General features: G+C 39.2%; 1 protein-coding gene across 7 annotated transcripts; it reads right to left on the bottom strand.

Annotated features, from left to right (window-relative positions):
• Positions 1–393: 393 nt before the first annotated feature.
• Positions 394–24,503, bottom strand: CFAP221 (cilia and flagella associated protein 221). 7 transcript variants are annotated; one of them, XM_062606471.1, is made up of 26 exons: positions 24,440–24,503; positions 23,703–23,729; positions 23,146–23,244; positions 22,046–22,217; positions 21,488–21,588; positions 20,429–20,515; positions 20,223–20,318; positions 19,629–19,729; positions 17,131–17,234; positions 14,859–15,018; positions 14,090–14,213; positions 13,892–14,003; positions 13,563–13,671; positions 12,892–12,979; positions 11,103–11,192; positions 9,650–9,745; positions 8,106–8,196; positions 6,965–7,092; positions 6,445–6,525; positions 5,370–5,477; positions 5,054–5,227; positions 3,433–3,591; positions 2,925–3,019; positions 2,322–2,411; positions 1,998–2,117; positions 940–1,386 (listed from the first exon to the last, which is right to left on the bottom strand). In XM_062606471.1, exons 4-26 carry the CDS (start codon positions 22,182–22,184, stop codon positions 1,263–1,265), a joined length of 2,577 nt encoding a protein of 858 aa, XP_062462455.1. In that variant the 5' UTR covers positions 22,185–22,217; positions 23,146–23,244; positions 23,703–23,729; positions 24,440–24,503; the 3' UTR covers positions 940–1,262. The 7 variants fall into 7 exon arrangements, with proteins under 7 accessions (XP_062462499.1, XP_062462455.1, XP_062462475.1 ...); XM_062606515.1 differs by lacking the exons at positions 940–1,386; positions 23,703–23,729; positions 24,440–24,503 and adding an exon at positions 394–724 and having other exon boundaries at positions 23,146–23,693; XM_062606491.1 differs by lacking the exons at positions 23,146–23,244; positions 23,703–23,729 and having other exon boundaries at positions 24,440–24,490.
• Between the last annotated feature and the right edge of the window lie 1,069 nt (positions 24,504–25,572).

Below are 25,572 nucleotides of genomic sequence, written 5' to 3'. Positions count from 1 at the left end.
CTAAGAATTATCTGTTTGATTTAACCTGAACTGTGAATTATTAACTGTGAATTATGAACTATGAATTATGAACTGTGAATGCTTTCACTGTCAACTGTGAAAATGTTTGTGTCATGGTCATTTTAAGAAACTCTTAAAAGATCAACTGCTTTCCTAATGACTAGCAGAAGAAAAAAAGCAATGTGTATGTATTTAAGCAGTTGTTTGTACTCAGAGAAATTCTGCACATATCCAGACCTGCATTGTGAACAATCCTTTGCCAATTATTTCTCTGAAGTGTGCAAAAATAGTATGTAGCTAGTATAATAGAGGCTACTCTGTAGCATTATTTTCACCCTACTTTCCCATTGTCTATCTCCCTGGATGGTTTGCCTACACTGATCTCCTCTACCGGAAATAAACTTTTTTTCTTAGGGGTTTTAAGAGTGTCTGGAAAGAAATATGGGTTCTAGGAAAGCAGTATGTATTCCTGCATTTTCCATTCCTTTTGGTTCAGAAAATTTGTGCTTTTCAGCACAAATAGCCTGGAGCACACTTCAAAATGAGACATCAACTCACTATGGATAAAACCAATTTTGTCTGATGTCCAGCTTGCCCACAAGAAAGCAAGAGACATCTCAGCTAAAACACAATATGCTGATGTATTTGCTTTCCTAGGGAATACACCCTGAGCACTGCGGGTCTCTCACGAGGCTCTGGAGTTCATTCACCCAGTCCATACACCCTATTGCCAAAAGAACTATAAATTGATTTAACCCTCTGAACATTTAATGAGATCTGCTTGGACATTTACGGACAGCAACTGTGTTCAAGTCTTTTTGTTTAAAGTCTCAAGTGTGTGATTCCCAGTCAAGTCTGAGATTCAGTGACTTACCTGCAAAAATTCAAGGCCAGGACACAACTAAAAAAAAACCCAAATCAGAAGAATTTGGTCATGAAGACTTTTCACTTTTTATTTGTAAATATTGGGCTTTACATTAATTACCAAACTATATGGTAGCACTGCAGTTTTCTGGTCCTCTGTACCAGGACAAAATGAGCAGGCACATGGCTGAGGACTCTCGCTGGAGCAATTACTGTGTGCTGGGGGTAATGGTCACAGTGAAAAGTCCTTGACAGAGGTGGCATTACTGGTGGCTCTCTTCTTTCTGCATGAGAAGTTGCTGACCTCACTGAACGTAAGTACATGTAGCAGGGACATAGGCAGCCTCACACATTAACAGGATAAGCAGTGCCAAGCCATGGGCTTTGTAAAATTATTCTTATTCCAGAATAAGGGTTTTATTAAGTGCTTTCAGCTTCATTTCCTCCACGTGTTTTTGAACCTTCTCTCTGAGCTCATTGTTTTGGAGTAGAAAATGTCCGTCTGGATGCTTGTGCAGGTCTCTGCAAGAAGTTTAAAATGTCATTTGTATTTATAATAACCAGGGAAGCTACTTAGGAATGCTGACAAAAACAAAGGAAGAGACACACATAATTTCTCTCTCTCTCTCTTTTCCTTTATTTTATATATATGTGTGTATATATATATATAATGAACACAGAGGGTATTTCACTACTTATGCAGAACTGGAAAAGGAGTGAAACTATGAAACAAACATTCACTCTTTGCTTGGCCAGCTAGGAAAGCTAAATCCATACTACATTGAGTTTTACATTTTATCTATGAAGGAACATATGATGTAATAGCCAGAACAAGAGCATCCACATGAAAAAACTGATTTGCCTTAAAGATAAAATGTTGAAACTGCTGTAAAGGAGCAATGTGCTTCTGTCCTCTAGAGAAACATCACCCTATCCATAACAATGAAGAACCTTCTAGTGACAAAAGAAAGGACTGGGACTTCACTGTGTACTAATATTTTTGTTTCCCTCTTTACAAAGCCAAACAGGATGGCCCTAGAGCATCGCAGTATGACTTTCTACATAATTCTGAAAGGGATGCTTGTCTTCAGATTTCCTCCCATTCCTCTCCCCTAACTTCAAAGCATGCCTACCTTTCTTCTTTTGCCGATTTCTGTTTGCTTTCTTCTGAGAGTGTCTGCCCAATTTGTGGAAATTCAGCTTTTACCATCTCTGGAGTAAGAGTCATTTTGAACTCAGTTTCATCTGTCTCTCTAAAAATTAATAAGTTGAAGAACAGTTGGCTTGATCCTTTTAAAAGTATTTTTTAGCCAACAAAAATGAAAGTATGTTTTATGTAATAGCGACTTTGTGCTTTTGCCTTTGGGGATCTCTTGGGACAGGTTTAGGTACATCCATACAAGTCTTTAAGAAATAATCATCAGCCACATTTAGTTCAGAATAGAGGAGAAACTTACTGGTCGATTATGTTCTCCTTGTCTCTCTCTGGTAAGTCACACAACATTGGTGGTACATCTCTTGGAAGCATATCTGAACTGTAAGGATCCCTGTGATGGAAATGGTACTAGTTTAAGAGGAGCAGAGAGTAACTGCACTAAATGTTTATATTTTGAAGCTTCATAGTAGTAATTACAATGAAGATGATGTAGTCAGCAACTGCTGTGACAGGAGGGAACATGAGCCTGAGACATGCTGGCTACTACTGAGTACAGATGCCCATATGTTAAAGGTTTTACCATTTACACTTCTGCAGGACAGAGAAGAGTTTGTAGCTCCCAGGGTCTTCTAGGACTGAATGAAAAAGTATTCAGGAGAGTTATGACTGAAAGTCCAGACTGGAATTCTTCCAGAGCTAGGTATATCCTCTAATAATAATGTTCTTAACTCACCATTCAATGAGGTCAGCAGGGATTTTTCCCTTTGGCTTTGAATTTCTGAGCAGCAATGAATTCCACCTGTAGTCCCATTTTTATCTGTGGGACTAGTTACTGGTCAATGTAGTTAGAGACAGCAGAAACTAGTGCTGGGTAAAGGCACTGTACACTCAAATCCTTTCTTACCTAGGTGTTGTACTTATCCATGTAGGAGTGTTAGAAAAAGTAGAATACACCACTGGTAAGAATCTTTTCCATTCCATTACTCCAGAAATCACATCCTGAAATGACAAGTGCTACAGCAATCAGATCTCTAATACATAATGCAGCGTATGCAGTGGGGGGAGAGGCTTGAGGGACAGACTGTCTGACTTCTTGGATGAGAATTGAATCTGACAAGCTGAAGTTCTCCATATTTAAAAGATACTTCCTCCACTGCAAGGTCATGAAAATACAACAGACAGTGAAAAGAAGGAAAGAGCAGAGAAATATTTAGGGATAAATAAGAGGCACGGATAAAGACTAAAAGTAATTTTGACCCACGTACTGACTATTTAGGTGTTGCATAATTTATATTTGAAAATGTTTTCTATCTAGGATGACTCTTGAGCTTCCTTTTAGATTACTTGGAACAAATTCTTAGCAAGAACGTACCCAAGCCTGGTACTGATACAATAAACTCAAAAGGCCATACCTTGTGATGTAAAAATTTCTTTTGTGTGACTGGAATACTGGATCCTTTGGGACATTCCTTGGTAAAGGTGTATTTTGGATGAGGACAAAGATGATATTCAATATTTGTTTCAGAATAGGCCAAAGGAAGTAAAATTGGAACTAATCCTGGAGTAGGATTCTAAAAACAAAGAAGAGATTATCTTACAAAATCATTCTGAGCACCATAAAGAACTAAACTGATGAAAATTCAGTTCTTATAAATGATGTAGTCTCCCCAGATTCACACCTGCGTCTCATTGTGACTGTTCTATTTGGTCTGACCATTCATTTCCTGTCTCTTTCCTTCATCACAGACCCATAATCTGCCTGGTTTATCCATGCTCCCTGCTGTCTAGAATACAGCAATTTAGGTGTTGACTCCAAGTTTGGAAGAAAAAAATATTTCCTGATTACTCAAAAATCCACTGCTGATTCTCTGAACAGTTCAGAATGGGAACTGACTTTGCTGTGGTGTAAGCTAGTGAGCATTTTGTCATCTGTTTTACTGCATTAGCATCTGTTTCTGAGTAAAGTCTAATGCTGGGTAGTGTGGGATCAAGCTGTGCCTGACTCTTACACTGACATGACAGAGAGATGAAACTGATGTGAAAGTGATGCAGAGAGGATCTCATCACTAAGCCCACTGGAGCCCTGGCTGCATGCAGTGAGTACAAGCCTATACCATATATGTTATTCCAAGATCACCATACCAGCACTCTGGGCTTTGGCCCATTGCAGCTAAGTACTGCTGAAAGACAAAGCCACCCAGGTCAAACACAGTGCCGTGCTGGCTTGGAGATGCTGCCTGTACCCATGCACAGCACTCCACTGAGCTATACATCTGTCTTTGTCTGCTCAGAGACACCTCAGGGACCTCCAGGCTGTGATGCACTGTCAGGAAATACCTTCTGCACTCTATGCCAAGTAGCACAATTTACATGACAATTAACAGAAAATCCTCCCACACACGCAGCTGTGATTTTTTGAATCTCTGTGCCTAATAACTTGGAAATGTGGTTTTCAGATACTATGAGAACTATTGGAAACTCTAAGGTGGCAGGAGACAACATGAGTAAAGAGCTTGACTTCACTTTTCTCAGTTTATCTAAGGATCAGGCAGAATTGCAGTCCTCTAGCTGAACAGAACGACTGCACCTGTCCCATTACCTGGGCAAGAGCATGAGGTTATAGAAGGACTGAGATGCCAAAATCATGGCTTTTCTTCTAATGTCCAAGTGAGGAAACAAATGGAGAAGATGGGAGAGGCCCCATGGTGTTTCAGGGAATCCTGGGATCAGTGACCATTTGTGGAGTGTGAGACTAGAAGGGTCTCCAGTTCACTGGCAACTTTGCTTTATCATTCCTCTCCTAAACTGACCAAATTCCACCTTAAAATGAAATGGTTCCCCTCTCAGAGCGATTTGCTCTGTCACTTCTACCTACCAGGGCTTGAACCTTGGGGGATTACTCTCACTGTAGATAGATTTATACACCAATCTGAGCAAGAAAATTGCCCACCAATTCCACATCAGGCTTCTGATGAAACAAACCCCTCTTCCCCTCTGTTTTTAGGTTCTTTGCAGAAGTCAACTTCTACTTACAAAAATACGAAGTGGGATGCTCTCTGTAGGGTAGACTAAAGCTTGGGGAGGAACCAGCTTTAAGAGGCTGATATCCCTTTCTGCCACTTCTGGGGATGGTTTGTGAAAATCTGCCTTCTGGGAGACCAGGTGAAGGTGCCCCTCAGGAGAACCAATTACTTGAATCAACTCATCCTTGAAAAACACAGACGTCAAATGTTTTCAGAGTATAGTAAGCCTTTGGCATAAAATGTTGAGACAAAATGAATCAAATAATTTTAAGAATGAAGGGTTGGAAGTGAATTCAACAAAGTTTGTATCTGAGATGACTTGTTACCTGGGCTCCCTGCCTCAGTGGTCGGGAAAGTTTTTGAGGTTTGTAGCTTGTGGCTGCATAGTGTGTACAGAATGGCTGATACTTCATAATGCTGAAATGCTGAGGAACCTAAGTGCAAATAAAAAAGATGTGCTGCAGGAGATGGCAGTAATCACTACTGATTAACTCATAGGTGGAATGGAGCATTACAGCTTTATCACACACATCACACCTCTGTGGTAAAAGACACTTGGATCACTATTCTGGAATGTGGTGCATTATAACAAAGCTTTGAGAAGCCATACTTCACCAAGACAAGCTGAATGAGGGCAGAAAGGAATATTTCCGTTCTCACTTTTCTATAAAATATCATGGATTTTATAGGGTTATAGGAATATTCTGAACTCAATGTGGTGGACAAAAGTAATATACATAACAGTGACAGATGAACCAATGCATAATAAGCATAAAAGATGCTACAAGAATGCTTCTAGACTTGTTACACCATCTGAAAAAAAAAAAAAAAAAGTGAACATTGAGCCCAAATCTGTATTGATTTGAACTTGGGGGAATATTTTGACTTCAATGGGGTGCAGAATTTGAACTTTTGTTATTCAAAAATTGGAGAGAAAAGGGTTTAGAAGTCAGGAGAAAAAAAAAAGTTTCTGTACTCATAAAGTTGAAAAAAAAATTATATATTTCAAAGAGATGTTTGCAGGAATGAAGAAATGAATCATGCAGAACTGAATGCCAAATAAATAGACTTCCATTACTCTCTAAAAGGAAGGACACTTCTATAATACCACTTTCATAAAACTCTTTATTCATAGAGGGATTTTGTTGGTTGAAATATAATAATTTCAGCTGAAGTGGTTCACCTCTATCTGGAGAGGAGACTATTGCTGGCTATAAGCTTGTTACTTATGGAAACAGGTAAAATTTGTTTTTAATAAAAGCATGATAATCATACAGCCATATTAAGACAACATTTCTACTGGGCTGCAGACTGGAGCCACTGAATCAGGCAGAAACCATGTCTAACTGGACTGGTGAAAGAGAGAAACATGATACATCTGAAGAAGCTGTTCTGGCTCACCTTCAAGTCGTAAAAAGGAAGAACATGTCTCACTTTCACATCTACAGATTCAATAGGAACTAGGCCAAGAGCATCAGGTGCCTGAAAAAAATACAGTATTTAAAAACCCGGTAATATGGTGGGTCTTTGTTTTTGCATTGTCAGCAATCCATAAGCACAGCTACTTGAAAACATATGGACATAATTATGCTAACATTTTGTTTGATATTTCTCGTGTCCTGTCTTGGACTTTGGCATTTCCGTTATTTCTCATTTCTTTCCTTCTGCAAAATCATGGATGTTAACTAACTCTGATCATGAATGTATTATTCAGAATTTTAGAATGCCATTAAGAGAATGCAAAGATCTTTTTTTCAGCAGCAGCCTTAGTAAATCTGAAGTCCTGAATTAATTTGTCAGAACCCCAGAACACCAGTCACATTGTGAAACTTTAATAAAGGCAGTACTGGGCCTGAGGCCAATGTCCGCACCAAAATTCTATCATCTTGAGTGTGGGCCATCATTTCATTACTGTACCTACCAAATCTTGCTGCAACTCATAGGAACTGTAAAAAGGGAATTCAAAAGGCAATATACGATCTTCAGTTATGCTGGAAGAAAAGCCCTTACATTCTTCACTCCTCTCTGGTTTGCTGAAACTCCTGCTTTCTGTCATGAATGGAAAGCAAATACTAAGATTTTTTAATATATGTCAATACAGTGTTTCAAAAATAGAATCAAGGCACAAAATATATTTAACATCTTCCTAAGACAGTTATGTCTAGTAATTTTAATATAAATTTTAATTTATAAATTTATATCTTGATATTTATATATTGATTTTTTAATTAATAAATATAATTTTATGAATAGATACAAATATAAGTAGACATAATTCAATACAAAAAGGTAATATTTCCTAAAGACTTTAAATGCTACATCTACAATATAGCAGGCACAATATCTTGACTATCAGGCAGATCTAATTTCCCCTTTTCTAAAAGGACATTAAACCTCCCTTATTCCAGCATGGTCTTCTATCTCATTCTGCTCAGCAAGGCAGAGACAGGTCAGAAGGCCTCTGTTACACTAACTGCTGTTATGCCTTCTACTTGAAGCATCCCTGCAATTTCTGCATTCTGGGAATTATAAAATGCCTACTTGCAGAAGCAGGAAAAGGCCTGACATGGAAAGACATTTCAGCAGTTGTCAAACTGTGTGTGTACAAGGGAGTGGGAAATAAGAAGCACAAATTCTCTTCTGTCCCCAGTATATCCAACTGTGACTGCCATTCAAGGCCAGTTTCCTTCTATGGCTGTTAAAGAACAAGTGACTTATCCAGGCCAGCACTTTCATTTCACCATAAAGAAAAGTGATTTTTTGAAAGCACTTGTATGAGAAAATTATAAGGAGGAGAACTCCTTATAAAAAAAAAAAACAAACTGATCTAGTTGAAGATGTTCCTGTTCATTGCAAGGGAGTTGGACTAGATAACCTTGAAAGATGCCCTCCAACCTAAACCATTCTGTGATTCTATGATTCTACCTTGTCACACTGTTCTCTTTTTTTGGAAGACTCCTTTTTAAGGACTCTGTCTTTATACGTAACACACCTGACATGCTGCAGTACAACCTGGATTATCATAATTCATAGCCAAAATATCAACTTGCTCTACTCCTTACCATACATAGAGCCTTCCTCCAAGTCTCTGGCTTCTCTGCTTAGCCCACGGAACAGAAGCAGTAAGCGATTTAGCCGATTCTGCACAACAATCTGAGAGAATGATTTTTAAGTTTAACATTCAGCCAAACACTGTAAGATTTACAGCTGTAGAAAGAAACATCGATTACAACTGTATTTATTCTACAGAGCCCACTTGGCCATCTCTCAGATTTTTTAACTATGGTTAGTTTTCTGATCAGGAGAGAGAAAATGGGAAAGGAGAGATGTAGAATGGATCTCAACTAACATGACACTATTCAACAAAACCAGTTCAAGTTTTCATTTAGTCTTACAGATTCATCAGACTCTTTTTAGCTAGGTCTTAATCCTTCAGCTGTGTCTATTGGCATATACAGATTTAACAGTGGGTAGACAGTCAGTTGATCAGGGCCAAATGAATACTTGTGGTCTAATGAATGAAGAGAATAAGTATTAACCTGCACTGTGAAATTTGCTTAGCGCCATATATCACAATGAGGAGTCCTAGGTTTTAATACCAGAAGGGATCATTTAACTACCTCCTTATTTGTGCAATAGAGGAAAGAGTATTTAATTTCAGAACCTCTGTATGGAGCCTAATATTGTGAATAGGTTGGACACTATGCAAACTGAACACTAGGAAAGCAGGAAACATCCACATTGCTTGCTACATTTAGATTTATTGGAAAAAGAGCAGTAGAGATGCAAGATAATATTTAAATCCACTGAGCTAAGTGATTTTACTGGTTAATCTTTAGCTTCCATGTTGGAAGGTCCTAGTCCAACCTCCTGCTCCAAGAAAAGGTCAGTGACAAGATAAGACCAAGAGACCAAGTTGCTCAGGGCTTTATCCAGTCTGGTCTTGAAAACGTCCAAGGATGAGGTAGGCTGCACAACTTCTCTGTGTAATGTGCTCCAATGAATGACTGTCCTCACAGTAAAAAAGGATTTCCTTATACATGCTCTAGACCTCTCCTATTTGAATTGATGCCCATTGTTTCCCATACTCCCGCCATGCATCACTCCAAAGATACTAGCTCCATCATCAAGAACTTCATCAGAGTTGTTGGAAGGTACTGTTCTTTCCCTCCACTTTCCCTCTCCAGGCTGAGTAAGAGTCTCTTCACAAACAGAATGCTCAGGACCCTGTCCATCTTGGTAGCTCTACACTGAACTCACCCCAGCTTATTCATGTCTTTCTTGTCCTAGGGGTCCAAAACTGAGCAACTATATGCATTTTGAAATCTGTTCTTTAATATGTAGAAGTATTTTTCACTTAAAAAAAAGCAAACTAAATCCATTTGTATTTACTTAGCATTGATTGCAATATTAAGCACCAGCAGGAGCACCCACAGAATACAAAATTTACTCCAGATCCTTATTTCCTGGTGAAGCAAGGACATATTTATTAAACTATCAAATCCCTGGCTAGCTGTGAAGACTCCTTATGTTCTGGTTTGCATGTTCTCTTGTGCTATTTCCAAGGCATCATGCCATCACACCGCATTCTGGTTGTTCACATTACCCTGTATGCTGCTTGTTGGAATTTCCTGAACATCCTGTTTCTGTTCTCCCAAGGGTCATTATGGAGCAGGTCAAATGTAGGATGGACACTTGGATACTGCATGGTATTTAAAAAAAAAACAAAACAAAAAGAAACAGAAAAGAAAAATCACAAACTTTTTACAATCAGTGAGAAATCTCTTCCAGCCTGAGCCATTTCTTTGCCTGAATCTGTATGCTGTTTCTAAACACTGACATTAAGTCAAGCGGAAGCATTTGCAGTATTGGCATTTAACCAGAAGCCTTCACTGCAGGGCTTAATGGGAGGTAATCACCAAATATTTTCAGATGCAGTATGGGGAATGAAGAGATAATATGGCATGGTTTGCATCCACATACATGACAACCACATACTATTACTTCAGTGTAATACATGGGCAGTCAGACACTGGAGAGAATGTAGTAGTTCTCTACCAAATCCACACTTCATCTTTCATGGATGTGAGCTGTAAGTGCTCAAACCAGTGGCCCATCCTGTCTCCAATAATGGCAGACAGTACACACATAGAGAAGGGCAAAAGACAAGGATAAATTTAGAGTAATAATTCCCCAGAAAAATGTCCCCATATGTAGTGATCTCTGGCTCTGGACATACTTGAGGAAGAGGTGATGTGTCTATATTTAATGTCTTAAATTGTTGAAATACTCTTTGAACACAAGTAAATCTTCCTGATGCATTAATCTCTTTTAAAGATCTAGTTTTAAACTGTAACAGAACATGGCACTAGAAGAGACAGCAGTGTTCCCAGAGTACAGTACCTCTCAGGAGGAGAGCAGCTGCACAACCAACATTTAGATTAGGAAGACCCTAGAACACCAGTCCCACAGAACCCCATGCCATGCCTCACCAAACAATTTTCAGCACGTTGTAACAGGTGTAAGAGTACAGCAAAAGACAACTTCCAGAGCTATTTTGTTCCTCAAGAAGGCAGTTTGTGTTACTACCATTAGAAGTTCATTCAGCAGCAGGTTATCTATTAAAGAAAGCTCCAAATAATCCTAGGAAATGGATCTTAGGAAGCACCTCACACCACAGAGAAGGACAAAAAAGTCTAAGTACCAGAAAGGTTCCTGTCAATCTGACCTGCCGGTAAAGGTTGTAAACCTTGTGATACGCTTAACCTTATGTTTAAGCATGACAAAGCTACTCCTAAGAGAACTTTCAGAAAGAAGCAACATGAATCTGAGGTTAGGCGTGCAAATTTCCACTTGTCTCTCATATTAGAGTAGAAAGTCAGAAGATGTGTTGTGCATGTAGCACAGTGCTACTGTACTGAAAGTAAAATGGGAAATAAGAAACTGACACAGAAATAGGAGTATTAGGAGAAAAAATGTGCAGTGCCAAATATCTATCTGTTTGGTAGCTTAGTAGGTGATAATAACATATAGTAGGCAATAACAACATATAAACAAACCTGGTCAACAGGCCGGATAACACGCCTGAAAGAAACTTCTACTTCATTCCTTTGTAATTCCTGTTCTATGATAGGATCTCCTCTCTGGATCTAATTTATAATCAGGAAGAACAATCAAATCAGAACAAAGCATCCAGTGGATTCTTTCCTCCCTTATGACTAGTAGAATTAAGTTATGCTGTAATATTTGGGAGGTGCTTGACAAAACACAGACTTCATTCCCTTCTAGACAGTGATTACTGCAACCCTTGAGCAAGTCAAACAAAGTTAAATAATGTCTTTTGGGGTCTGGGTTTCACTCAGGTCTCTGCCCTAATGAAATACAGTTTGCTTTGCATAGACAGATTCAGCCAGAGAGGGGTTATGGAACTGATACCAAAAGATAGCACTCAAACAGATCATGACAGTGCTACATAAATTTCCTGCAGCTTTTCTATGTTCTGTGAACATCTCCCGTCATGGTTTCCAATGGTTCCAGCTCCTTAATCTGCTCATGTGTGAAACAGTTTACTATTGATATCACTTCACTTCTTTGAGACCCCCTCAGTGTTCAGGCATGATGGATGAATACGAGTGCTTCTTTTCATTGTGCCTCTTTCACCCCAGTCCTACTCACCTATTGTTTCATTTCCAACATACCATCATGTCTTAAATAGAGAACTTGGCTTTATTTTGCAGAGTCAAATTTCCATGATTTTCATAGACTGAGGTTTTAGTACAACAGAAGACAGACCAGTTAAAGGTCTCCAGGATAGCCACTCCCAGGCTGTATAACAGATTGGCCACCCGAGCAAATGATGAAAGGATAATAAATATTCTGTGAAGCCTGACACTCAAGGTGAAAAAACTGACAGCATGACCAAAAATATGCCTCTATCAGAAAGTCATGGGGGCAACTGTGAAACCAGGCAGAGATCTCCAGATCCATTATGGTCAACATGTAGGTAAATAAATGTTTCTAAACAAAGTCAATATTCATCTAATTCAGTGATACATCAATCTCACAACTTAGATTCCCTTTTTACGCACTTTCTCCTTTGCATTAAATATAATGTTTGAATGAATTCACTGTGCCTAATTCACTGTATAAATTAAGCTTTTACCATATCTATAAATAATTTTATTCCCATAAAAAGCTTCTTGGCAATCAGTGGGATATCAAAAGCTACTTGAATATCCAGGGGGCAGGATAAGAGGGACAAGCCCCACCTGTCCCTGCAGGCTGTGCCACCTGGGGAAAAATACTTCCTACCACCATGCATTGATGATATCACCTCCATGGAAGATGACTTGCAATCTGGGATGACCAGAAGAAACCAGAGAGAAGGTGAAGGTTCAGAAGACCAATCTGATGAATTACCTCCTCATGGCTCTGTGTGAGAGTACTTGACTGTGTTTAGCTCTTTGACTGAGCCTTTCAGGACATCATCTCTTCAGAGAGGTACAACATAAACAGCAGGTTGGATTTAGCCATGGTGCTGACAGGATTACGCTGCAATGTTGCACTGTGATGTGGCTGAGTGCAAATCTGCAAACATCTAGTTACATTTCCATTAATAACTTATCCTTCTCTGTCTACCTCCAAGATAAAAAACACCTCTGAAACAGTGATACACAGGCACAATAAAGATATAACTACAGTAACCTGTACTACCAGTACAGGTTTGCATGGATGTATGAAGAAAAAGTAAAGATGTAAAGAACTTGATGGAATTCACTAGTGCACTGTGTAATCTGAAAGTATAAGGGTTTTCTTTAAGTTTGTAGAAAAAAGCCCAGAAAAACTAACCTTGTATTGTTGTTCTTCCCTCTGTCGGTTTTCAATAATCTGTTTTTTCAGTTCCACAGAGATTGGATCTTGGCCTTTACGAACTTGCCTGCATTTACAGTGGAGACAAGAAAAATGCTTTACTCAATGCACAATTTACTTTATTTAAAGGCTAACAGACTTATTCTTCTCCTCCTAAGGTGTCCAGGGATCCATAATGTTTAGCATAAAGGGCAGATCTGTGGATTGCAAATGAAACCACAGTATGCTTACACACATGACTATGTGTTTTTCTTTATGCCATTTGATGTACATGCGCAATTCTGTTCACTCCATTATACATTTTAACTCAGATTTATTGACAACCCTATCAAAAGCTTCCTTTGCCTTCAGGGGCACAAGATGAGATGTCTTAGAACAAGGTTAAGTGAACAAGGTTTTCAGCAGGTGTCTTTCTGAACACAACTATAACATAATCAAAGACCTCATTGAGTACTACTACGGATTATTGCTGAGACTGCACTTAGGTAGGAAAAAAAAAAGGAAAGAAAACAACAGTAACTTAACTGTAAAACAAACCTGTCAGGACATGAAATGTCAGCATTATGCACTAGAGGATATTGCATACATCATTCATAGAGGCCTTGGTTAAGCAAACCCCAGTTTTGTTAATTTGGTTAACTAATACTTACCATTTCAGATGACTTGCTTCCTCTTCCTGAATATTTTGTTTAACTTTTAGTTGAAATAGAGTTTCCTTCATCTGTCTTGTTTTTATGCCTTCACAGCCTTGAGAAAGGACTGCAGGAATATCAGAAAACAATATCACACCTCAGACCAGACTGCATTTTTAGTTGCAAAATCCACTGTTACAATAACTGAACTCATTAAGACACAAAGCTAAGGCAAGATTTGTTACAGAAACTACAGTAACATCAACTCAGCAATTCTGGAGCAGAATTCCTCATCAAAAACCTACAAATAATGCTACAACCAAGTTTATGCTGCTTAATCACATTACCTTCTTTCAAGTCTTTAATCCTCAATTTGCCTGGTTCCTGATTCAAAACAGTAGCTACAGCATATGGATTTGACAAGTCTGTGGGGAATCTGAGGTTCTGGTATTCAATTTCCTACAAGATATAAATTAATAGGAAGAAATACAAACAAGAAATATTTTCAGCCCAGATAAATACTTGTAATTATTATCTGTTCACACCTTTACTTTTTGAATAGGCCTTGCTCGTGGTCGACTGAATTGGTTTCTTCTCCACACCACAAATTTTCCTGCAGATGCAGCTTTTTTCTCTGGATGACTTTGTAGTTTGTCAAAATGTTCTTTTCTAGATGTCAGTAGGACATAAATTGCTCTTGTAAGTACTCTTTAAATGGCATATAAGTCTAATACATGCATTTACACCCCCTTTAGATATACATGGAGACTGTAAATGTATCTCCCAAATTACGCTTGGAAGCAAACTTTCTGCTCTTCAGAGTTCACAAAAAAATGAGTGCAGCCCAAAAGACTTCATTGCTCAAAATCCCCTGTATGTTGCAAGGCCTCAGCAATAAGAATAACACAGAACAGTTACAACAGAAACTGAGGATGATCAACACTCCTTTAAGGGTATGTTATTTTTCATTGTGCTCCACCCCTGGCAGTGTTCAAGGCCAGGTGGGATGGGGCTTTGAGCAACCTGGTCTAGTGGAAGGTGTCCCTGCCCATGGCAGGGGGTCAGAACTAGATGATCTTTAAGGTCCCTTCTAACTCAAACCATTCAATGATTCTACAACTATGTTTATTTTGGTACAGTTTCACTTCATACAGATTAAGGGCATTCTGAGCAAATGATGTAGAAGAGCAGGTACATGTACTAACAGTCAAATTACATAAATGCATAGATCCAAATGCTTGAAATGATTACAACAAATGGCTGTATCTTTTAGCACAGGGCAAAAATATTCAGAGATCAGTCAGCTACACATACGTTAGACCCAGATGTGGTGTTGATGTTCCTGTGAATACACATACATAGGGTTTTGACTTAAACTGTGAAATCCGTAACTGCATTGTCATTTGTGCTGTTCCATACCCAACTGGGGAATATTTCACAGTTAATTCCACTTTCCCATTGCCTGGAATGATTCCTATGATTAGAGGAGAAAAACAATGAGTCCATCTAACATGAGCCCACTTAAGTATGCTGAAATTGTCTCTGGACTACATTTTTATTTTTGAAAAGAGTATTAATATTTGAATGGATGGCAGTAGGCCTGGAAAATATTTCAGGTCTCAAAGCATCTTTCAAGAACTATGCATTGCCAGATAATGGGAGATATTTTGCAACAGCAGAAAGATTTGACAGTAAGATTATAATATTTCCTACTATTGTGAAAATGATTGCCGGTTTATATGTAGAAATTCTTCACTTGCTTCTGCCAGTCCTAAGTCTCTGGCATGTCCTGCTTTAATGAACAAAGCATTATAAACATATTCCTCTGCCTCCCTCCAAGCTGGGGAATCATCTGGATTTGATGCATTACCTGTCTCTACTTGGCCTTTTTTCATTATTACCTACTCCATTATTTTCTCAGCCACTTTAACCACCCTTCATATCCCTAAACATCCAGTGGAATTCCAGGATACAGGCCCTGATGCTCCTCAGCATTTTGCAACAAATTTATTCAGCTCATCAGAAATATTAAATTCTCATCTCTGTAAAGTGACCATTGCCTGATTTTCTGTATCCTGCCGTTTTAAACACCAGTTAGTTTCATTGGGATGTTTTGGGGCTTTGTGTATGTGTGTGGAATTTCTTTTATCATTTCATCATATCTCACAACAGAACAGCTTGAATAGCCGCTAAAACTTCTTAGTGCTTTTCAGGTATCATTCACTGCCTCAGAATTCCCAGCTACCAAAATTTCTGACTTCTCTGTTACTGGGTCGATGTTTTTTCTGGCATATTTTGTTCCCCTTTCTTCCAAGAACTAAACCAACTTAGAAAGCATGAATTACTTCCAGCTACTTTGCCTATGACTGTGCAAAACCAAAAACTTCCTGAGGAATTTTACAACTTCTCCCTCATTTTATTCAATTGTAATATTGTTCTTGTCCTCCCTTGATATATCAAAACTTCTTTAAGCACAAAATAAGAAAGAATATTATCCTAAATGACCCTAATCAAGGCAGCAGCATAGCTCATCTTTGTGAACCACATGCCTGATAGAATCCAACTACTACTTCTAAAAAATGAAAATCCATCTGTCAACACAGCAAAAAATAATACCATTTTACATACTGAAACAACAGCAATTTTTATTGCAGTGCATAAATAATCAAAGTTTAAATTCCAGTGTCACAAATGGTGCTAAGTGCCAGATTTAAGGTTCTTATTTATTTATTTAAGGTTCTTATTTATTTAGATCTTTATGTATTTCCATGAAATTGACCAGACTGCGTAGGTGAATTATGCAGCTGGGTCTGCATATACATTTTTGTTGGAACACCTGGGCACTTACTTATATGCTTCTGACAGCATACAACAATGATAGCACCAGACCAGCAAAGGTATGTCTGTCTCAAGACAGAGCCCTCTCCAGCATTAGGCATGAAAATAGCTGAGCATACTGTTCCAAAAGTCCCTGCCTCTTGTAAAGCCTGCACACAGAGGTCTAGACTGACTCTAACATCCATGCCCTCCCACGAAACACCTGCAGTGGTGTGTTTTGTGCCCTTCACTGTAACAGCTCCTGAAGCATCAGATACAACTCTAACAAATTCTTACAGACCACTAGTGAAAAAAAGGTATGGGAGCATGTTTGATAGAGCATAAGTCACCTCTTATTTCCTGTACCCCCAATCAAGTAATCTGATGCATGCCTATTCCATAAAGACAGATGTTCCTTTAATGGGGTAGGAGCCAGACAGACCTTGGGAAAAGGTGTGATAAAGAGGTGAAGGCTGGGCTTCCTGCCCCCCTCCTTTCAAAAGGCTATGCTGGCAAAGAAGAGAATACAAAGGCCGGATGGACTGATTTTGCAGAGGTCTGCAGCTGGGCATTGACAAAAAAAAATCTACCAGCCACAGAGGGCTATTTGCTATGAGGCTGCATATGACTCTTCTTAATTATCCAGCATGTACCTGGAAACACTCTGAAGCAAAGACTTTTACTGTACAGCACTGAATACACTGTCACAAGTAACCACACTTCATAAGTATGCATTTAACATTTAGAACTTTTAATAAGTTCAATTTACCATATGTCGGCTGGACAGTGAAGGCTCTGTGAGGCTGAATTAAATCAATGTGGAATTCAAAATCTATTGGACAGCTGCACTGCAATGGGATAACACACTCTTTACTGAAAAGAGAGAAAGGAAGAAATAAATTAATAAAACTACAGTTGACCATCAATTACAAGTTGGAAATTTACATTATACACAACATGCACTGAATTTATCTATGTTCAGAGGAATGGGTTACTTATTAGTGTGATAACAGTCATTCCTTGTTGTTCCAAAATAGCAAAGTATTTCAGACATTTCACTCAGTGAGGAAATGAGAGCTAAATCTTGATTCAAATGATGGCTATTTTACATCTTGACTTACTTTCTCCTACCCATACAGAATCTGATTACAGTAAAAATAAAAGAATTACTTTCTAGGAGTTATTTATGCGTATCCTCAAACTCTTACAAACTGCAATATCTAGCAAGTCCCAACAATCCAAATGAGAGCAACAGCAAGTACAGAACCAGAAATCAGTCTTCTGTGGCTCTCCTTATGAAAGATGATGAGAAAACGCTGTGCAATATTCAAAAGTGTTGAAAACTGCAACACATCAGAATGACTGGATTTTAACCACTGTGGAAATAATGATACAATGGCATGATTTTCATAAAAGTCCTTTATGTCTCACACAAGTTATGTGAGGGGTTTTAGCACACACCTTTTCAAGCTGTCTTGCTTTTGTATGTATCTATTTTCATGTATCAAGTTGAAATACAAAAGCATTGATGTAGTATCATCCATCATCTTACAAATCAACACCAATTTACCTAGGCTTGTTTCTGGTTCTTGTAAACTGCCTGACTGAAATCTTATCCTGCTGATTAGCAAAGAATGCATGTTATACAGTTGTTCCTTTGGAAAGCACATTTTGAAATGCCTAAGGAAATAAACTATAATAATAAAGTGCTTTTTACGCTGCTTCCATATGACCTGTTCACGTAGAAGATGCAACAGCAGACTGAGGAGGCAATTTAAGGTTTAGTGTGGCTTGTACGGTAACCAAAATGCCTTAAAGCCAAGACAGTTATGCTGGCTGTTGCATGATGGACCTTCTGTCCCTAAGGAGAAAGCTGGGTGTTAGAACATAGGACTTACCCTACACTTACTGGAAGTAAAAGGCAGTTTTTCCATTTATCTCAGTGGGCTACGGATTGAGCCCATAGTCCCTTGAGCTCTGCATAGTACCAAGCATTTCAGAGAGCTTTCATTTTCAGGAAAGTTTTTAACAGACTAATGATGAAAAGTACTGGTGAAAGTTAAGGTTTTACCTTAAAACCTTAGGTTTTAAGAGAAACCATCAATTTTCTCTTCAGGAACAATTCCAAATTCCCTCAGGTCATCTCTGACCATCCCTGTTGCATTGAAAAATTTTCCCATTTTTTAAAAATGTATTTTGTACTCTGTCTAATCTCTTCTCTGTATTCTGAGAGTACGAAAATTCTGTATATTTCAACACTTGTAAAAATGTAGGAAATAAATAGAATCACGTCATGCCTAGAGACACCCAGAAAGTCGGAGTTATGTCCAGCCCCGTGAGAAAGCTGTAACATCACTTTTGGTATATTCACTAGAGTTTAGCAGATTAAGGGGGACTAGAAAAACATGAACAAAGACACAAATGTTCATTCTGCAATGCTGGGCTCATTTTTACTGCAGAATTTTGCATGCTCCTTGTAGGTGCTTTGCCTGTTCTTATTTCTATCCTTCAGTAAAATTCATGAGTTACTTTCAACTCACAGGCTAAGAAAAAAACTCTAGCTGCTAAGACCTTCAGTTCCTAGATTTCACTCACATCTTTACAGCGACACGTACCACCATAATTACAACTAATATAGCCAATATACTACAGAACGATATCCTAATCACCAGAATTTCCCTTCTCCTCTCCCCCTTCCCAGTTCTTATTAGCAATTACTATGATTACTTCATGAGAACACTCTATGTTACATCTTTGCAACAGACAGAGTAAGATGAAATTTCTATTTAGAGCTCCACATCAAAAGATCACATCACTATTTTTAAACAGAAGAAGCAAATCTAATGACTGATCAAAATCTGGAATGAGGCTAGCTATTTGCTATCACTTACACCTACCATAACTTCATTTCCAGAGTACTTCATCTTGAAAGGAAGATCCATTTGCTTATTAATGCTAAAAAGACATAGCACTTGGGAGTGTACAGGTTACAAACAGCAGCCATATTGCTTCACATATGACGAGTGAAGTGAGTCAGCACAGATTCAGATCAACTGATACCCCAGTTACATCTATGTATATGTTTAGTTTGCACAACGTTTACTTTCCTGTGAACATGTGCCTGAAACTATTCATATACAGAATTATTCTGCAGTCCAGATGGAGGCTGACTTCCTTAAAGCTTCCAAGACATTAAGTTGTACAAATAGAGAAAAAGGAGATATTGCAGATTTTGTGCATGTGGACAGATGTCTGTCCTTAACTCACCTTTGACCAATTGGCACATCAGACAGATTTATAAATGATGGAAATTCTACAACATTCACAGCAGGGTAAGCATGCACAGGAACAACTAATGTATCATCTCCCTGGGCAAAAATAAAAAATAAAAATAAAAGAGGTAAATACTTATTTCTTACAAAGAATAAATGCTATGAAAAGAAAATGTTTCTGTAGCAGTTGGCCAGTAAGTGGGCATAAAACATTTTTGAGATCATCACTGTGTTGCACCTCAGGATTTTGATATTCTACCCACTTTCAGAATCCATCTGTATTTCCATACTTTCAGCAACTCTCTAGAGTTCCTCTAAGCCTGTTCAACTAAGACATTACATCAGTGTGGTACAAAGACTGAACTACTGGCAAAGAATAACAGAATAAGGAAGATATTCCACCCACAGCTTCGGGATGTTTGCAGAGAGAAAAATTTTAAATGCTTAAAATGAAATACTCCAATCCAGACTTACTGGGAATAAATCCATGAGGCTCTAGGAGATTAACTGTACCTTTACTTTATCATCATGTCCTAATAGTTGTTTCATTCCATTACAACGATATATATATTTTATAATAAATCCTCACCTGACAGTGAATTCTGATGCAGTCGTAGTAGTACCGCCACTCATCAGGACAAAAATCGATAGTAACCACATACGACAAGCCAGGGACAAGCCGGTACTAGAAAATGACCCAAAATAAGGCAGAAGTAAAAAATTTAAAAAGCTGCTTATATGACACAAAACCAGTGCTGCATGCAAAGAGCAGTGTAAAGGCCTTCCGACACTTACTGTTTTGTTGTATTTGATCTGAAAATACTTTGTCTGCGGTGGTATTATGTGAAGGTTTATTACATCAACAGAAGTATTTATTAGCTTCTGTAGAACAAAAGAAAACAAACCACAGAACACTTTACAATGAGGTCAACTGAGAATGCCAACTGTTCTTTTTGTAAAACTATCCATAGCAAAGAAGTAACAATTTTTACTTTAGGAGAAATAATTCTGAATATGCTCTGAATTTAAAAGAAAATTAAGTAAAATTTGCATCCTGCTTTTTGAGTCTTTGTAACTAAGTCCCAATTCCTTACCTAGGAATAACAGTCTTGCTAAAGACAGTGCTGATGTTGAATCAAATTCTGGTCCTGTTTTGCTTATGTGCAAAAAATGAAACAACCTGTTGACTTCGCTTTTACACAGGTCTGAAACAACAGACATTTTGTAATATTCCATGGGTGCGTTTTGCATCACAAAGCAACAAACTGTTGGAAGGTGTCAGTTCAGCCTGTAAAGTCTCTTGCATCTTGTTTTTTTTCATTATATCTGGAGAACCTAGTCCACCATAATCACCCAACCTCTGCCTCAAAAAGCAACATGAATAAAGAAGAAAGGGAAAGAAGAAAGAAGTAAAGGAAATACTCAAACTAGGAAAGGTAATCAAACCCATGCACTGTTTCTTCCCTTAGATTAAATTGCTTTTGGCAGAAGAACAGAGGTGCGTTCAGAATTTTCCCACCAGTGAACAGGTTTGCAGACACAATGACAACCCAAGTACATTTTGAGAACAGTCTCTTACGGAGTTCAAGAATGAATCCTTCAATCATGACGTCTAAGTCACATTCACTAACAGTACTTGCAGACACAGCAAGCAGAAAGGTAGAACAGACAAAGGTAAAGGACAGTGATACACAGAGCATGGTACTCATCTGTTTCGTTACCGCAGGGCCACTCATTTTAAGTGCTGCTTTTTAGAGCAGTCTAGAGGGCAAAAGGCCTCACAACCACAAGCAGTCTACTCAGCTTATGTTATCCTTTTATGTGCCCCAAGAGGATCCCTGCTCGGACACTTACAAGTGTCTGTTGGTGATGTTTTCCAACTTCATACCCTCCATAGTGTAACACAGCAGGCTCAGCCTGTACAACTTTGCTCCCGTGATGTTCCGAATAAATTCCTATAGCGATAGAAGATAAAACAAGGAGAAAAGGACACCAGATGAAATGCACATGATGTTACTTATGTTGATAAAACATTTTATGCTGCACCCAATGTATTATAGAGAAAAAAAAAAACGGATTATTTCTCCTGTAAGTAGGCATGACTCTTTAAATGGAAAGTTAAGGCAGCATCTATTACCCCAGCAGAGTCATGATTCTGTCTGAGTTTCCTCCTATCATCATGACTTCAACAAGCCTCCCCAAAATGTGAGGGTCATCCAGAATCCTCACAGCCACTATTTATTTCTTTCTAATCATTCTGACTATCTATCCTATGATTTGGGCTCACAGGAGACACAATTTAAGCAGCAGGATGGGAGTTTTGCTTATGAGTTACAAAAAAAATATAATAATAACAAAGTGTCTCCTTGAATTGCTCCAAGGTTGGGAAACAGTCAGAGAGCAGAAACTTACTTGTTTCCAGAAGGTGATGGGGAACAGCATGTCTTTTTTTAGGTTCCTCCACTAGGCTGTCCAGAAGGACACTGGGTATTTTCTTGAAGGATTTTTCAGCAATCATGATTTCTGTCGAGGCTGATTGAACTACATCCATGTTGGACAGAAATGGAGTCAGTTTCCTCAGGACCTGGGGTAAAATCAAAATAACATAATGATCAAAATGTCTTCCCTTGCTCTGATAGCATTTGTTACCTAAACCTGCCTAAAGACACTAGGATAGGGAGTTACTTTCTTTCCTACTGAAGTAGGTTTCTCTGTGTGTACTAAGTACAAGGACTGAGTGATTCCATGAAACATTGCTCCCACTGCAAGCCCTAGCACTTTGGGCATGTTCTAAGGCTTATCAGGGACATTTGCCTTTCAGGACTGTGTAAAACATCTCTCTCTTCCTTCACATCTCCCATCACAGAAAACGAGATAAGGTTCTTCTGATAAACCTGCTATCCAGACTGATTTCTACAGAAATATTCTTCCAATCTCTCATGAGTGCTTGGGTTGTTAACATGGGATTTATTTTTTATTTTTAAATATTAATATGAGGGGTAAGAATATTGGCATCTGAATCTTTTGTTTGGACAGCATCATCTGGGTTATTTAATGAAGATAACTGTAAATCCAGAAGGCCTGGTTATTACAGAACCTGTGTTAAGTAAGCATAGTTACCAGAACATAAACTTCTCTAAAGACAAGTGCAAATACGCAATAAGGAAACCAGGCACAACCTACCCACAAGAAATTATCTTCATAAAAATAGCATATAGGTCTTAGCTCTCCCATGAACCAAAGAACTTATTTTTGGAAAAAGCATGTTCAAAAGCCATGCTGACCTTTTCAGCCCTTAAGAAGGGGGTTGAAACCTCTTCATTTTGTCTTTGTTTTTCATGAAGAGAAGGTGGGTGTGCAGCTCAGGATGGTGCTGAATTAATATCAACGGGCAACTGAACTCACCTAATGCTTGAATGACCTTGAAGGCCCCCAACTTAAAATTAACACTGATCATTAAAAGTTTAAGGGAAGAAGGGCAGAAGGGAGAACTAAAGTGATGCCCAGCATACCTGGATCAAGACTTCTGAGGACTGAAGAGGTCCACCTTCCCTGATTCATTTTATGGTCTCATCTCCAGCATTTGTCTGGTTTTCTAGCCTGTTTTAGATCTTTCAGAAGTTGAGAGGTGCTTCAAACTCATAAAGTGCAGCTTTGATTTATGGTCTTGTGCAGTACTAAATAATAAATAAGAAGCTTAAAATAATGTGCTACCAGAACCCTGCCCTCAAGAATATTTTCCACTCTATGCCTCCAAGTACAAATTTTTCATTTGCAACAGAAGATTTGCAAGAGGAACTGTATTTTGCACAACAGTAAATTTCTGCTGAGGTAGTGACACCAACCAAACTCGGACGAAACCATGCTAAAACAAATTCTAAGCACGAGGTTTACATTCTTTCCACTTGCGTTGTTCAACTTCAACCTGTATGACTGCCACCCTCCTTCTCTTGGTTAGCACTCCCCATCAGGAATACAGCTTTTGAAAAGCTGTAGACAGACTTATATTAGCAAAGGATTCCTGGTGTAATCTAAACTGTAATTTAAAGGGATGGCACCATCCACTCACCAACTTTAATAACACACTGCAGTATTCCTCAAAAGGAGAATAATGGATGAATGTTTACTTGCCAAGGTCCTGGAATCTTTGAGTGATAGAGTGATGATCTTAAATTTTTCAGATACTTGTGTCTATCCTTAACAAAAAGTTTTTTTTTTGTGCGAAGTCCCCCAAAGGAGAATCCTGTACAATCCCGGTTGCCTTGGAGGCAGTAGCCAAACTCACCCTAAATGCCCTCAGGCCTGGGTAACACTCTTCTTCTGTCAGCACTTGGGTTTTCTAATCCCTCGGTGTCTCAGAGCTCCTAGCACACCTCACCACCAGAAAGGGGTGCAGTTTAACGCCATTACATACTGAGTGAGACTTGCAAAAGCATCGACGAGCTTTGTGAGCAACACAAAACGCGCTTTTGAGGTCTACTCTATGCAATTAGGCTAGGAGAGTTGCTTAGCGGGCAGAAGGGCTTAGAGCTCCCCAACAGGCTCCCTGCCAGTGCCACATCCGCCTCAACCTCCAGCGCTGTCGGCGGGGAGCTGGACGTCCCGCCCCACCTTCTTTCCGGCACTGCGAGGGAAGCACCAAGCCGAGACGGAGACTGAAACAATCCGCGCTTCTGCCCTACTCGTTTTCCCGGCCCGGAGGGAGCCCTTGCTGACCCCGCTCCCCTCCTCACAGAGTCTCCCGCCGGCCCGGCAGCCAGCCCGATGCCCTGCCCGCGACCAGGCCCAGCCCGGCCCAGACCTCACCTCAGCACCGCGCCGCGCAGCTCCGGTTGCCAGGCAACCGTGCAGCCCAACTGGACCGCACCACTCGCTGTTGGAGGGGGTGGTAAGTGCTGGGGCGACTCGCGGTGCTCGAGTGCGCCCATTCGGGGCAAGGGGGGAGATCCCGTCAGCTGCAGTTCAGCTGGCTTTGATCGCAAAAGCACAAAAAATAAAAACGAACCCACTTTTTTTTTTCGTAGTAAGAGTCGTTTTCAGGATCCACAGTGTGGCATCATTCTTTTAAAAAAATCATCATTCCTTAAAACCCAGAAATTGTTTTTCCTTGATAAGCTCAGATAAAGCTGCTTCTCTGAGGTGAGGTGATACAAAGCCAGCTTGCATTGTGCAGTGTCTGTCGGGGCTGCATTGGCTCAAAACAGACCTGGAAAGTTTTATTACAGTATTTTAAAAGAGACCATCTCTTCTTCCCACAACCTATACATTCTCACTTTTCAGTAGTAAAAAGCCGTCCTGTGAAGCATATCCCTGACACCATTTTGTCATTGTATTGCTCTTACCACCCACAGCTTATTTCACATTTACATATACAGATGACACGGGAAAGCACAGACAGATTGGCAAGACTAAGAATAAAGAAAATTATTATCTAAGAATAAATAAAATTATTCTCTTTCAGCTTTATAACATGGAGGTAGAATGTGATCAAAAGTAGTGCAACGCTCAATTTAAATAAAAAAGGAATGAAGAAAAACTTCATGTCATAAAATTCATGTCCCTGAAAGTGATTCCCATATGTAGTAAAATGTAATTGCTGTTGATTAGGAAAGAATAACACCTGCACCCTTGATAAGGCTGGGGAGAGATGACCAGTGATGACAGCATTCAAAATGGGCTTAGGAGAAAGTTCAGGATCTGCTTGTACAGTGCCTTTGCATGAGCTGCCACAGCCACTACCCCACCATTTCACAGCATGTTGTCTGTCAGAGCTGGTTCTCACCTCACATCTGCGTGTGCCCAATGTGCTACATCACTCTAAAGGAAAGTCACCCCTCAGAAAGGTACCTGAAACATCTCTTGCCTGCCAAAACTCCTGTCTCAGCCTTCCTTTCCTGCGTGCTTGCACCTCTTCCTCATAGCTCCATGTGCATAGCTGT

This window comes from Pezoporus occidentalis, unplaced genomic scaffold (assembly GCF_034315485.1).
Source record: "Pezoporus occidentalis ecotype Australia unplaced genomic scaffold, CSIRO_AGI_Poc_V1 ctg12, whole genome shotgun sequence".
In the NCBI taxonomy this organism is placed as follows: domain Eukaryota; kingdom Metazoa; phylum Chordata; class Aves; order Psittaciformes; family Psittacidae; genus Pezoporus; species Pezoporus occidentalis.
Note: the sequence above shows the minus strand (reverse complement) of the source record. Positions and strands in the feature narration are given on the sequence as shown.

Coding starts and splice junctions, on each gene's coding strand:
- CFAP221 (XM_062606471.1), bottom strand. CDS start 22,184: ATGGATGTAGTTCAATCAGCCTCGACAGAAATCATGATTGCTGAAAAA. Junction 7,093..8,105: donor GGAGGAAGGCTCTATGTATG/GTAAGGAGTAGA, acceptor CATTCATGACAG/AAAGCAGGAGTTTCAGCAAA. Junction 1,387..1,997: donor AAATCGGCAAAAGAAGAAAG/GTAGGCATGCTT, acceptor AACTTCTTGCAG/AGACCTGCACAAGCATCCAG.